General features: G+C 39.4%; 1 protein-coding gene across 2 annotated transcripts; it reads right to left on the reverse strand.

Moving 5' to 3' along the window:
* Window positions 1–9,184: 9,184 nt before the first annotated feature.
* PRPH (peripherin) lies at window positions 9,185–13,721 on the reverse strand. 2 transcript variants are annotated; one of them, XM_003770858.3, is made up of 9 exons: window positions 13,110–13,721; window positions 12,590–12,650; window positions 12,278–12,373; window positions 11,591–11,755; window positions 11,337–11,462; window positions 11,022–11,242; window positions 10,818–10,867; window positions 9,890–9,966; window positions 9,185–9,679 (listed from the first exon to the last, which is right to left on the reverse strand). In XM_003770858.3, the coding sequence occupies exons 1-9, from the start codon at window positions 13,643–13,645 to the stop codon at window positions 9,614–9,616; spliced, it is 1,398 nt and encodes a 465-aa protein (XP_003770906.1). In that variant the 5' UTR covers window positions 13,646–13,721; the 3' UTR covers window positions 9,185–9,613. The 2 variants fall into 2 exon arrangements, with proteins under 2 accessions (XP_003770906.1, XP_012405888.1); XM_012550434.3 differs by having other exon boundaries at window positions 9,185–9,682.
* Window positions 13,722–14,223: the final 502 nt, after the last annotated feature.

Below are 14,223 nucleotides of genomic sequence, written 5' to 3' on the forward strand. Positions count from 1 at the left end.
TCAACAACAATACTGTATGAAGATGTACTCTGATGGAAGTGGATTTCTTTGACAAAGAGACCTAATTCAATTTCAATTGATCAATAATGGACAGAAGCAGCTATACCCAAAGAAAGAACACTGGGAAATGAATGTAAACTGCTTGCATTTTAGTTTTTCTTCCCAGGTTATTTTTACCTTCTGAATCCAATTCTCCCTGTGTAACAAGAGAACTGTTCAGTTCTGTACACATATATTGTATCTAGGATATACTGCGATATATTCAACATATATAGGACTGCTTGCCATCTAGGGGAGAGAGTGGAGGGTGGGAGGGAAAAATCGGAACAGAAGTGAGTGCAAGGGATAATGTTGTAAAAAAATTACCTTGGCATGGGTTCTGTCAATAAAAAGTTATTATAATAATAAAAAAAATAAGTACATCATCATAGGTGTCAATCTTGTAGAATACATGTCAACTTGTAGAACTATATTAAGTACTAAGTACATGTAAGGTAGAAAATCGTTATCTTAATTCTACTGACTTAACACCTTGTTTTAGGATTAAATCAATCACACTGAGCCTTAAGTATATTTCTCCAAGTTCCTGCCCTTTACACTAGGTCATAACTTGTGAAGAAAAATATCATATTCTTTGTAAATAATGCTTATCATTAGTATGTAATATGCACTCAAGTATTTGTTGAATGAATAAATGAATGATTCATTTTCACTGAGAATAGTCCTGCTGTCTGAGAAACCTGGAAGAAGTTCAGAACTTCAAAACCCCAGGGAGGAAAAAAGTGAAAAAGGGTTGAGAATTGAAGGGGAAAGGGCAGCTGAGGGAGGTCCATAATGTCAGCTCTGCAGGGGGATTGAGTTTTTTTTGGAGAATTAATCAATCAATACTAAGTTCCCTGGGGATTCAAAAAAAAAAAAAAAGGCAAAAAACCATTCAAGTCTTTAAGGAGTTCACAATGGAGTGAGGGAAAGACCACACATAAAAAGAAACTGAAAAGGCGGATGGAGAGAGGGTATTCCCACAGAAGGGGATGATGAAGTGGCTGCACTGGGCACTTTCCTTAATTGGAAGGTGGGGGAGGAGGCGCTATCTTGATGTCTACTTTTATCCTTTCCAGTGAGAGGGAGAGCAGAGTCCCAAGACCAGAGGATATTTGGGAGGAGTGAATTTTCAAGTAGATTCAATCATGCAGAAAGATGAGTTATTGTGAGAACAATAAGAATATTGTAGGAAAATGACAGAGGGGTAGACTGCTTCTTCCTGGTAAGAATAAGTAGCACTGGAATTCCCTTCCTCAAAGATCTATCAGATCCCAACCCAAGAGAAGGGTTACTTTGCTCAGAGATAGAGAATGGGTGCCATGGTTCTGAGTTTCATTAATTCTCCATAGTTCTTTTTTCTGGAGCAGATAGCTTTTTCTATCCAAAGTTTATTGGGATTGCCTTGGATCACTGAACCACTGAGAAGAACCAAATCTGTCAAAGTTGGTGATCACACAAATTTGCTGTTACTGTTTACACTGTATTCCTGGTTCTGCTGGTTTTGCCCAATATTAGTTCCTATAAATCTTCCCAGGCCTTTCTAAAATCAACTTGTTGATAATTTTTTATAGAATAATAATATTCCATTATTTTCCATACATACTTTCCATACTTATTCATCCATTCCCCAATTGATGGACATCTATTCACTTTTCAATTCCTTGCCACCACAAAAAGAGTCTTTTTTGATTTCCTTGGAATACCAAACCAGCAGTAGCACTGCTGGATCAAAGGGTTAGAATTGTTGTACAGCATTTTGGGCATAGTTCCAAATTGCTCTCTAGAGTGGCTGGATCATTTAGTAACTCTACCAATAATGCATTTGTGCCCCAATTTCCCCATATTCCCTCCAACATTTATCATGTTTTTCTGTCAGCTAACCTGAAAAATATGAGACTACCTCAGAGTTGTTTTAACTTGAATTTCTCTAATCAATAGTGATTTAGAGCATCTTATCATATGACTATAGATGGTGTTAATTTCATCATCTGAAAATTGTCTATTCATATCTTTTGGCCATTTATCAACTGGGAAATGATTTTATTCTTATAAATTTGACACATTTCTTTATATATTTTAGAAATGAGGCTTTTAATAGACTTGTGATGAAGAGAGCCATCTCCTTCCAGAAAGAAGACTGTGGGAACTGAATATGGATCACAACATAGTATTTACAACTTTTTGGTTGTTGTTTGCATGCTTTTTTTTTCTTTCTCATTTTTTTTCCTTTTTGATTTGATTTTTCTTTTGCAGCATGATAAATGTGGAAATGTGTATAGAATAATAGAACGTGTTTAATGTGTTGCATTGCTTGTTGTCTAGGGGAGAAAGTTGGGGGGAAGAAGACCTTGTAGGGTTTTGCAAGGGTGAATGTTGAAAAGTATCCAAGTACTTTGAAAATTAAAAACTATTATTAAAAATTAAACTAAAAAGAAATTAGGAATACTGGCTATAAAAATTTTATTTCTCTAGCTTTGTGCTTTCCTTTTAATCTTGTTTGTGTAGAAACTTTTTTTTTTCTTTAAAGGTTTTAATTTTCAAAACATATGCATGGGTAATTTTTCAACATTAATGTTTGCAAAACCTTGTGCTCCAAATTTCCCCTCCTTTCTCCCCATCCCCTTCCCAGATGGCAAGTAATCCAATATATTTTAAATATGGTAAAAATAAATGTTAATTGGAGAATGGCTTGAATCCTTATACATTTGAGGCAGTTCCCTATATATTTTAGAATCTTATTTGCATTAGTTTTTTGTGCAAAAACTTTTTAACTTAATATAATCAAAATTATCTATTTGGTGTTCAGTTATGAGTTCCAGTTCTTCTTTGGTCACAAATGCCTTCCCTCTCCACATATCTGAGAGATAAACTATCCTACATTCCAATTGGCTTATAATATCATCTTTATTTCTAAATCATGAACTCATTTTGATCTTATCTCGGTATATATGGTGTTAAGTGTGGGTCAATGCCTAGTTTCTGCCATACTAGTTTCCAGTTTTCCCAGTAGCTTTTGTCAAATAATGAGTTCTTATCACAGAAGTTGGGGTCTTTGGCTTTGTCAAACACTATTTTATCTTGTGAACCTAACCTGTTCCAGTGATTGACTACTCTATTTCTTAGCCAGTAACAAATGGTTTTGATGACCATTGCTTTATAATATAATTTAATGTCTGGTACAGCTAGTCCACCTTCATTTGCATTTTTTCCATTAATTCCCTTGAAATTCTTCTTTTTTTTTTTTTAATTAAAGCTTTTTATTTTCAAAACATATTCATGGATAATTTTTCAACATAAACTCTTGCAAAACCTTGTATACCCCCTTCCCTAGATGGCAAGTAATCCAATATATGTTAAACATGGTAAAAATATATGTTAAATCCAATATATGCATATATATTTATACAATTATCTTGCTGCACAAGAAAAATCAAATCAAACAGGAAAAAAATGAGAAAGAAAATAAAATGCAAGCAAAAAACAACAAAAAGAGTGAAAATGCTTTGTTGTGTGATCCACGATCAATTCCCACAGTCTTCTCTCTGGGTATAGATGGCTCTCTTCATCATAAGATCATTGAAATTGGCCTTATTCATTTCACTGTTGAAAAAAGCCACGTCCATCAGAATTGATCTTCATATAATCTTGTTGTTGCCATGTACAATAATCTCCTGGTTCTGTTCATTTCACTTGGCATCAGTTTATGTAAATAAGATTCATATAACATAACTTATGTAGTCATTCCCCACTGATGGGCATACATTCAGTTTTCAGTTTTTTTTCCACTACAAAAAAGGCTGCCACAAATATTTTTGTACATGTGGGTCCCTTTCCTTCCTTTAAGATCTCTTTGTAATATAAGCGCAGTAGAAACTGAGCTGGATCAAAGGGTATGCACACTTTAATAACTCTTTGGGCATAGTTTCAAATTGCTCTCTAGAATGGTTGGATCAGTTCACACCAATGTATTAGTGTCCCAGTTTTCCCATATCCCCTCCAACATTCAACATCATCTATTCCTGTCATCTTAGCCAATCTGATAGGTGTGTAGTGGTACCTCAGAGTTGTCTTAATTTGCATTTCTCTGATCAATAGTGATTTAGAGCACCTTTTTATATGACAAGAAATGGTTTCAATTTCTTCATCTGAAAATTGTCTGTTCATATTCTTTGACCATTTATTATTTGGAGAATGCCTTGAATTCTTATAAATTTGAGTTAATTCTCTCTATATTTTAGAAATGAGGTCTTTATCAGAACTCTTAAATATTTTCCCAATTTACTGCTTCCCTTCTAATCTTGTCTGCATTGGTTTTATTTGTACAAAACCTTTTTAATTTAATATAATTAAAATTATCTTTTAGTGTTCAATTATGAGTTCCTGTTCTTCTTTGGTCACAAATTCCTTCCTTCTCCACATATCCTTTGTTCTTCTAATTTGCTTATAATATTACTCTCTATATCTAAATCATGAACCCATTTCAACTTTATCTTGTTATAAAGTGTTAGGTGTAGGTCAATGCCTAGTTTCTGCCATATTAGTTTCCCAGCAGTTTTTTTCAAGATAGTGAATTTTTATCCCATTGGGTTTGTCACACACTAGATTGCTATAGTCATTGACTATTTTGACTTGTGAACCTAACCTATTCCAGTGATTGACTACTCTATTTCATAGCCAGTACCAAATGATTTTGATGACCGCTGCTTTGTAATATAGTTTTAGATCTGGCACAGCAAGCTCACCTTCATTTACATTTTTTTTCATTAATTCCCTTGAAATTATTTACCTTTTTTTATTCTAATGAACTTTGTTATTATTTTTTCTAGCTCTGTAAAATAATTTCTTAGGAGTTTGATTGGTGTGGCACTAAATAAGTAAATCAATTTAGGTAGTATTGTCATTTTATTATATTAGCTTGGCCTACCCATGAGCACTTGATATTTTTTCAATTGATTAAATCTGACTTTATTTGTATGGAAAGTGTTTTGTAATTATATTTGCATAGTTTCTGAAATTTGCTTTGGAAGGTAGATTGCCAAATATTTTATATTATTTACAGTTATTTTAAATGGAATTTCTCTTTGTATCTCTTGCTGCTGGACTTTGTTGGTAATATATAAAAATGATGATGATTTATATGAATTTATTTTGAATCCTGCAACTTGGCTATAGTTGTGAATTGTTTCTAGTAGTTTTTAAGTTGATTCTCTAGGATTCTCTAAGTATACCATCATATCATCTGCAAAGAGTGATACTTTGGTTTCCTTATTACCTACTCCAATTCCTTTAATCTCCTTTTCTTCACTTATTGCCAAAGCTAACATTGCTAATACAATATTGAATAATAATGGTGATAGTGAACAACCTTGTTTCACTCCTGATCTTATTGGGAATGATTCTAGTTTGTCCCCATCATATATAATGATGCTTGCTGATGGTTTTAAATAGATGCTACTGATCATTTTAAGGAAAACTCCACTTATTCCTATACTCTCTAGTGTTTTTAATAGGAACGAGTGTTGAATTTTGTCAAATTCTTTTTCTGTATCTACTGAGATAATCATGATTTTTGTTAGTTTGGTTATTGATATAATTGAAATATGTTAATAGTTTTCCTAATATTGAACCAGTCCTTGTGCAGAAACTTTTTAGTTTAATATAATCAAAGTTGTCCATTTTGCATTTCATAATGTTCTCTAATTCTTCTTTGGTCACAAATTCTTCCCTTCCCCAAAGATCTATTTCTTGCTCTTCCAACTTGCTTATGGCATCACATGGTTCTGAGTTTCTAGCAAAGGCAAGAACTTTATTTGGGTGTCCTACCTTTATCTCAAAAGATTCAGGGTCATTCTTTGGGTCTATGGAAAATAACTGAAGAAGTTGGATTAGATTCTCCTATTTATGTTACTTTTTACACTTATTGGCAATTTCCCCATTAGCAAGTGATTTTATTTTATTTTATTTTATTTATTTTTTATTATTATAACTTTTTATTGACAGAACCCATGCCAGGGTAATTTTTTACAACCTTATCCCTTGCACTCACTTCTGTTCCGATTTTTCCCCTCTCTCCCTCCACTCCCTCCCCTAGATGGCAAGCAGTCCTATATATGTTGAATATATCGCAGTATATCCTAGATACAATATATGTGTGCAGAACCAAACAGTTCTCTTGTTACACAGGGAGAATTGGATTCAGAAGGTAAAAATAACCTGGGAAGAAAAACAAAAATGCAAGCAGTTTACATTCATTTCCCAGTGTTCTTTCTTTGGGTGTAGCTGCTTCTGTCCATCGTTGATCAATTGAAACTGAGTTAGGTCTCTGTCAAAGAAATCCATGTCCATCAGAATACATCTTCATACAGTATCGTTGTTGAAGAATATAATGATCTCTTGGTTCTGCTCATTTCACTTAGCATCAGTTCATGTAAGTCTCTTCAAGCCTCTCTGTATTCCTCCTGCTGGTCATTTCTTACAGAAGAATAATATTCCAAAACATTCATATACCACAGTTTGCCCAACCATTTTCTAATTGATGGGCATCCATTCATTTTCCAGTTTCTAGCTACTACAAACAGGACTGCCACAAACATTTTGGCACATACAGGGCCCTTTCCCTTCTTTAGTATTTTTTTGGGGTATAAGCCCAGTAGTAGCACTGCTGGATCAAAGGGTATGCACAGTTTGATAACTTTTTGGGCATAATTCCAGATTGCTCTCTAGAATGGCTGGATTCATTCACAACTCCACCAACAATGTATCAGTGTCCCACTTTTCCCATATCCCCTCCAACATTCATCATTACTTTTTCCTGTCATCTTAGCCAATCTGACAGGTGTGTAGTGGTATCTCAGAGTTGTCTTAATTTGCATTTCTCTGATCAACAGTGATTTGGAACACTCTTTCATATGAGTGGTAATAGTTTCAATTTCATCATCTGAAAATTGTCTGTTCATTTCCTTTGACCATTTATCAATTGGAGAATGGCTTGATTTCTTATAAATTAGAGTCAATTATATATTTTGGAAATGAGGCCTTTATCAGACCCTTTAACTGTGAAGATGTTTTCCCAGTTTGTTACTTCCCTTCTAATCTTGTTTGCATTAGTTTTGTTTGTACAAAGGCTTTTTAATTTGATATAATCAATATTTTCTATTTTATAATCAGTAATGGTTTCTAGTTCATCTTTGGTCACAAATTTCTTCCTCCTCCACAAGTCTGAGAGATAAACTATCTTATGTTCCTCTAATTTATTTATAATCTCATTCTTTATACCTAAATCATGGACCCATTTTGATCTTATCTTGGTAAACGGTGTTAAGTGTGGGTCCATGCCTAATTTCTGCCATACTCATTTCCAGTTATCCCAGCAGTTTTTGTCAAATAATGAATTCTTATCCCAAAAGTTAGGATCTTTGGGTTTGTCAAACACTAGATTGCTATAGTTGACTATTCTGTCTTATGAACCTAACCTATTCCACTGATCAACTAATCTATTTCTTAGCCAATACCAAATGGTTTTGGTGACCGCTGCTTTATAATATAGTTTTAGATCAGGTACAGCTAGGCCACCTTCATTTGATTTTTTTTTTCATTAATTCCCTTGAGATTCTCGACCTTTTATTATTCCATATGAATTTTGTGGTTATTTTTTCTAGATCATTAAAATATTTTCTTGGAATAGCAAGTGATTTTAAATAAACTAATCACTACTGAGCGAGAAAGACACTGGTCACAATTTATAAAACTTACAGATCTTAGAGGTTTATTGAAAGATGTTTTTTTGTAGCCAGGAAAGGTGGGAATGAGATCCTTTTCTGGTTTGTATCTCCAGCTGGCTTTCCACCAGTTATCTGCAGGAGCTCATTATTTCAAATCATCAGTGGGAGAATAAAATTGGGAGGGTATTAAGTCCCCAAGGTACTAATCAAGAAGGGAGATGTTAACTCTCAGGGGTCTCTAAAAAGTTTTAGGGATGGCTTTCTGGAACAGCAGAGTTCTGCTATCTTAAATCAACTTGGGGGAGGAGAAGGGGAAAGTTAGATAGACTTTTCTACCTTATACAAATGCTTATACATTTGTATGCAGCAGCAAAAATGACTCACAGATTTTTCCATCTTATACAAAAAAAGTCCCATTTTTCCATATAAAAGATGTTTAAATTTTTCTGGTTCCTAGGGATCCTGTGGCAATGATTGACTAAATGGGATGGTGAGAATAGAATGGGATATACATTCTTTTGTCTTCTTTAGGATGAAAACTATGTTATCTACAAGAACTAAGGTGCTACCAAAAATTATTTCACCACTGAGCATCATCACAATTTAAGAAAAGGGAAAAAAATCTTCCCAGAAACCCAATAGTGAAATTTTGTAGGTAAGTAGAAAACAGAGTATAGACAGCTTTACAAAAATTCAGTGTTATGAAAGAAATCTGAAAGAAACCTGCATTTCCAAAAAAACACCTATGTTAACTTTACTATGTTCTCTTTCCACTCCTGCCCCTAGGCAGCAACTCCCTTCCCTCCCCCGCCCCAAAAAACCCCTCCATATAAAAGCAGAAAAACTGGCAGGAAAGATTGCTTCCCCTCTTTGAAATTTGCCTTGAGAGAAGAGACATTTGCCCTACTTCATCTATCTACCACATGTTCCTGTGGCTGTTCTGTCCTATCTTTGCACATAATTAGATTGGGGTAGGATCTTTCACAAGTCTTCTAATGTTAAGGAGAAAAAAGCCTCAGTTTTTCAGTGCCTGTGTTTAGGAGAAAAAAGCTTCAGTTTTTCAGTGCCTGTGTTTATCTGTGTTCTCTGTAAGTTATGTTGACCTGCTTACATTTGCAGAGAATATCGGCATTTGCAATTACAAAAACCAGAAGCAGAAAACACATCAATAATAAGAATATAGAACTACTAAGAAAAGATATCATGGAAGGCATTGCCTTGGTTGATATTCTGTTGTCTCTGACACATAGGGCTCTTTTATGGCAATACCCTCCCCCACCTTGTGGTGATCTGACCACATTTTAATGTTGGTCCCATGGCCCTCTGGAGCATTATCTAGGCTGGTGACCCCAGAATCATGTCAAGCTCCCTGACTGCTACAGGCTTGTATCTATCCCATATCAAGTTCTGAGCCAAGAGTCTCTTTTGATGTTAACTTTGTTTTATTTATGATAAAAGCAAAATGCAGGGGTTTAGCAGAGATAGGGGAAGGGATCCTGGATTGCATATACTCCCAGGTTGCAGGGTAGGGGAAATCATCTTTGGGTGAATGAGTTTACCCACTGTTGGGGAGGGGGCACAATTCAGATGGATGCTAGGCCACAGATAAGCAACAGGACCAAAAGAAGCCACATTCATGGTGTGGGAGGAGGAGTCCCTATAACAGGAAGATTGGAGAATCCACAGCACCAGCTAAAGGGATGGCCCACTGTTGGGTCATTACATTATTTAGGATTGGAAGTTTGGTGGGAACTAGGCCCCAAGCACCATGCAGGGGGTAAGAGCCAGTTCAGACCCTTGGTTTAGAAGTCTAGGGAGAGGGTAATAAACAATTTCGGTTCACTGAAGGCTTAGTAGCTATGAGTGGAAGACTTATCTAGTTCACTCCTCTGTTCTTTATGGGACTCAGTCACCACCTGCTGGGAAGAATAGGCTCTGTGAGAACTGGGACCTCCCATTGCTGATCCCCCACATCATGAAAGTTGGGATTTATCCCTCCCTGGTCTAAGGAACAACAACTTTTGCCCCATATGTCCACACCCGTCACATGCTTGTTGTTGTGGCTCACAGAAATAAAGAATAAAACTAAAGGCCTCCCAATGGCCATCAAGTGCTTCCCAACTAACCTCCCCATCTCTGGTTTCTATGGTCTTGATCAAAACCATCTTTCGGCTATGCGTATCTGGAAGTTCAGGTTCAGCCACTGAAGAGAACAGAAGATTGGAGAGTGGGATGGAGGTGGAGGTGAGAAGAAGGGGGAGAGAAACAGGGAAAGGAAATAAACATAATAATTTGCACATTTTATACAGTTTCACAGCATCAAGATTTATAAAGCATTTTACAGATATTCTCATTGAGCTCTACAACAAGTCTGAGGTATTAGATAGTGTAAAAATAATTATCCCCATTTTATAAGTCACAATAGAAAGAACACAATTTGGCCATGAGAGAACTAGATTTGAACCTCAACTTTGCTTCTGGCTAGTTATGTTGCCCTGAGGAAGTCACTTAATTCCTTTCAGCCTCAGTTTCCTTATCTGGAATATAGAAGTAATAATACCTGTACCTCTTACCTCACGGTATTAAGAAAAGGCTTTTTAAAGCTTAACATTTCATAGAAATACAAGCTATCAAGTGACTGGCTCAAATCATATAGTCACTGGCAGTCTTGGATCTGGACCCTGAGGTCTTTCCAAATCAGATGTTTGCTGGTTGAGCAGAAGCTGTGAAGAGTCCAGGTGTGGAAGATAGGGACTGAGTTCTCTTGCTTGCTTGGAGAAAAGTGAATAGAAGTTATTCTGAGTTATAAAACAAAATTGTAATTGGGCACCTAAGGTAGTAAAGTCAGCCTGGTATCACTGAGGAAAGTCTGGGATTTGAAGTTAGAGGCTCTGCACTTGACTCTAAGCATCTCCTGTCTATGAGGGATTTCAGTCAAATTGTTTAAGGTTTCTTATGATTAAATTCTATGATCCAATGGGATAGGAAAAGGACGGCATTTAGAGATGGGAAAGATGTGTACAGCTTATGGGTGTGGCTATGTCTGTGACTCACCAGATGTTTTCATGCTGAAGGAAGCAAAGGAGTGGATTGGCACAGAGATCCTGGGGAAAGGATGAAGGCAGTGAGATCAGAAATAAAGTATTCTTCTTTTCTTCCCTCCCCAAGCCTGCTCCCTCCTCCCCCTTCCCCAGATTTTCCATTCTCCTTTTCCTGTCCCATCATGTCTGTTCCCACCTTGCACCTCATCACTCCCACCTGCTCTCTTCGCCTTCCAGTAGCTTCCTGTAGGTGGCAATCTCAATGTCCAGGGCCATCTTGACGTTGAGCAGTTCCTGGTACTCACGGAGGTGCCGGGCCATCTCCTCCTTCAGCTGTCGGAGCTCCTCTTCCAGCCTGGCAGCCCCAGCCTGATACCCCCCAGCCTCTAGGGCAAACTGCTCTTCCAGCTCTCGGAGTTGCCGAAGCAATGCCTCATTCTAACAAGAGTAGGAGAGCAGCTCTTTACTTGTCAGCTCCCTCCCTTGGTCCCCTGCCGCCCAAGGCTCAGGTAACCTCAGAGATGGCACTTACAGTTCCCCGAAGCCCATCCACTTCACAGGTTAGACTCTGGATTTGCCTTCGGGACTCATTCATCTCCTGCTTGGCCTGGCGAAGAGCCTCATGGTTCCTGTTGGCCGCATCCGACAGGTCTGCGTACTGGATAGGGTGGGGGAAAACACAGTTGAGGACATGGATTCTAGCTTCCACTCCCCCCATCTTGCTCTTCCCATTGTTCTTATTCTCAGTCCCTCTTCCCCTATATCACCCAGCCTCTAGGTCCGCACCTTAGACTTGTACCATTCTTCAGCCTCCTGCAGGTTCTTCACTGCTATGCTTTCATACTGAGTCCGGATATCTCTGAGTGCTGCGGTCAGCTCGGGCTTCACCGTGGCCTCCACCTCCACCTGCACTTGTTGGCTTTCCAGGTTCACCTGTAGGTCCCTCAGCTCCTGCCACCCAATGACCACACCCCATATGGGTCTACCACACTATCCAGTCAGACATCTTATTTGTTCCATACAGTCCACACACTAATTGCTTGCTAGCCCAATAGGTGCATCCAGCTGACCATTCCCTGAGTAGTACCCAAGAACAGGTAAAGAAGTCCCTAAATCTCAGACATGCAGACAGATTCAGCCCCGTGTAAACCATCCTTTTCCCTCTCCCTCCAGCCCAACATACAAGCCAGAAATGGAGGGAAAAGAGAAGAAATAACAAAGATGAACAGGTAGGTGTGGTTTGAAATTGGTCTCCCAATAGGAGATAGGACTGTTCTTGGCTCGGGTCTCCTCTGTGCCAGCTTGCAGAGGAATAATTCTGCTGCTCACCACTAGATGGTGCCTGGGTGTGGAGGAGCACCACTTCTACAGTAGGGGCAGGAGACCCCTGCCTCCCAATAGCCCCTTTGAGAATTAGATCATAGGATCTTTTCCCCTTCTGCCCCCTCCTCTCCTTTCCCATAAGTCACTCACCTCCTCATGTAGTTTTTTGAGAAATTCTATCTCATCCATCAGGGACTCAATCTTTCTTTCCAGCTCTAGGCGGGACAGCGTTGCATCGTCCACATCCTATCCAGGGGTAGGAGCAAGTTGTTGAGTACGATCCTGCACCTGATTGTCTTAGAGATCCCACCCACCTCCTCACAGCCCCGGAGATCACTGACTCTTTGGGGAAAAGGGATGTGTAGTAGGAGAGGTGCACAAAAAGTAAAATCAAAAACTTGTGAAATTTCTGAATTATGGATGAACTTCTGGGATCCTCTCTGGGGACCATGCCCTGCTTACCTTCCGGAAAAGCACCAGATTATTCTCTGCTTCCTCTCGTTTATGTATTTCCTCTTCCAACCTGACAGGTAAAATAAACCGTAAGAGACTGAACCCAAGAAACACTGCTCAGTCTCCCCTTTCCTTTGATTTCCCTGGCTACCATCTGATACAAAAAACTAGGAGTTCTGGGTTGAAGCCAACAGACCCCAAAATTCAAGGAATAAGGCACTGTGACATAACTGCTCTGGGCACTCCTACTGTGAAAGACCGGATGTGGAGGGAGACAAGGATGTCCCCAAGGAATCACAGCAAAGAAAGAACTAGAGTCCAGACAGTATTACATCTAGCCTGGATCCCGGCCACACCCCAACTCTGTGTCACCTGGAAAGAAGGAGGACATCTCCTTCCATGCTCCAAGCCTCCCAGACCGATTTCCCCCTAACAGACAATTCCTGTCCTATCCAGCTTCATGTCCCTTCTTCTTTCCCCACCTGTCCCACTCTTTGGGCCCCTTTTCTTCCCTGTGCATTTTCCTTACCTTTGCTTAAGAGCAGCCAGATCCTCGGCCAGCCCATCCCTTTCCACCTGCACTCGGTCCCGATCTCGGCCCAGCAACTCCAGCTCCCGGCGAAGCTCCCGAAGCTCCTGTTGACACAATTGATCAGCTCTGGCAGGCTCTTGGCCTTTGACCTGACTCAGCTCTCCCCGTAGGGCTGCATTCTGTTGCTCCAGGAACCGAACTTTCTCAATGAAGCTGGCAAAGCGGTCATTGAGCTCCTGAAGTTCTTGCTTTTCATTGCTTCGGGTGGCTAGAAACTCCTGGTTCAGGGCCTCAGCCAGGGAGAAGTCAAGTCGTTCTGAGGGCAAGCGCAGGGCACCTATCCCAGCCCGAGGTCCCCGGAAGCTTCCCAGACGAACAGAAGAGCTAGGGGATGGAGAAGGCAACAAGCGGCTTGAAAAGCGGGAACCTGATGAATAGGAGAAGGAGCCTGGGGACAGTGAGGGGGGTGCCCCAAAGGTACGCCGGTATGATGTGGAGCTGGAGCTAGTTCGAAGGCCTGATAAGTGACTCATGGTGGCTGAGGTACACACGGCCAGCCAGGGAAAGACTGCAAAGCAGCTATGGGGGTTGGGGAGGAGATGCTGATAGATCCAGAGGCTGCTTTATAGCCCAGACAGGCATGAGGGGGGGCCAGCTCCTCCCACTGGCCTGACTGCTGAGTCTAAGTGGAGGAAGTAGGGGAAGAGGGCTGCTCCATCTGCCTCCAAGCCTCATGTCCACAGCCTTCTGGATCAGCTTTGACTGGGGTGGGGTGGGGTGATAGAAAAAAAAAATCAAATTTGTCCACCTAGCCCTGGGTTTTTGAGGGTGAACAGAAGAGATGGGACCCCAGAATAGACGAAATTCATCTAAGTCACTCAGTATTTATTGACTAACTTTTGTGTGCCCAGCACTGTGCTGGGTACTAAGGGGTTGGTCCTTGTTTTCAAGAAAAAAGTAAATGGGGGAGAAAAGGGATTCATCTCAGGGGACACAAAAATGTTGTAAAGAGTCAAAACAGGTGTCTAACACAGAAATATAGATGAAGAAGATATATAGCAATACTGTTCCTTCCCACCCAGAGGAAAGATGGGAAGAGATTGGATCCACA

The sequence above is a fragment of the Sarcophilus harrisii genome, chromosome 5 (genome assembly GCF_902635505.1).
Source record: "Sarcophilus harrisii chromosome 5, mSarHar1.11, whole genome shotgun sequence".
Taxonomy (NCBI): Eukaryota; Metazoa; Chordata; class Mammalia; order Dasyuromorphia; family Dasyuridae; genus Sarcophilus; species Sarcophilus harrisii.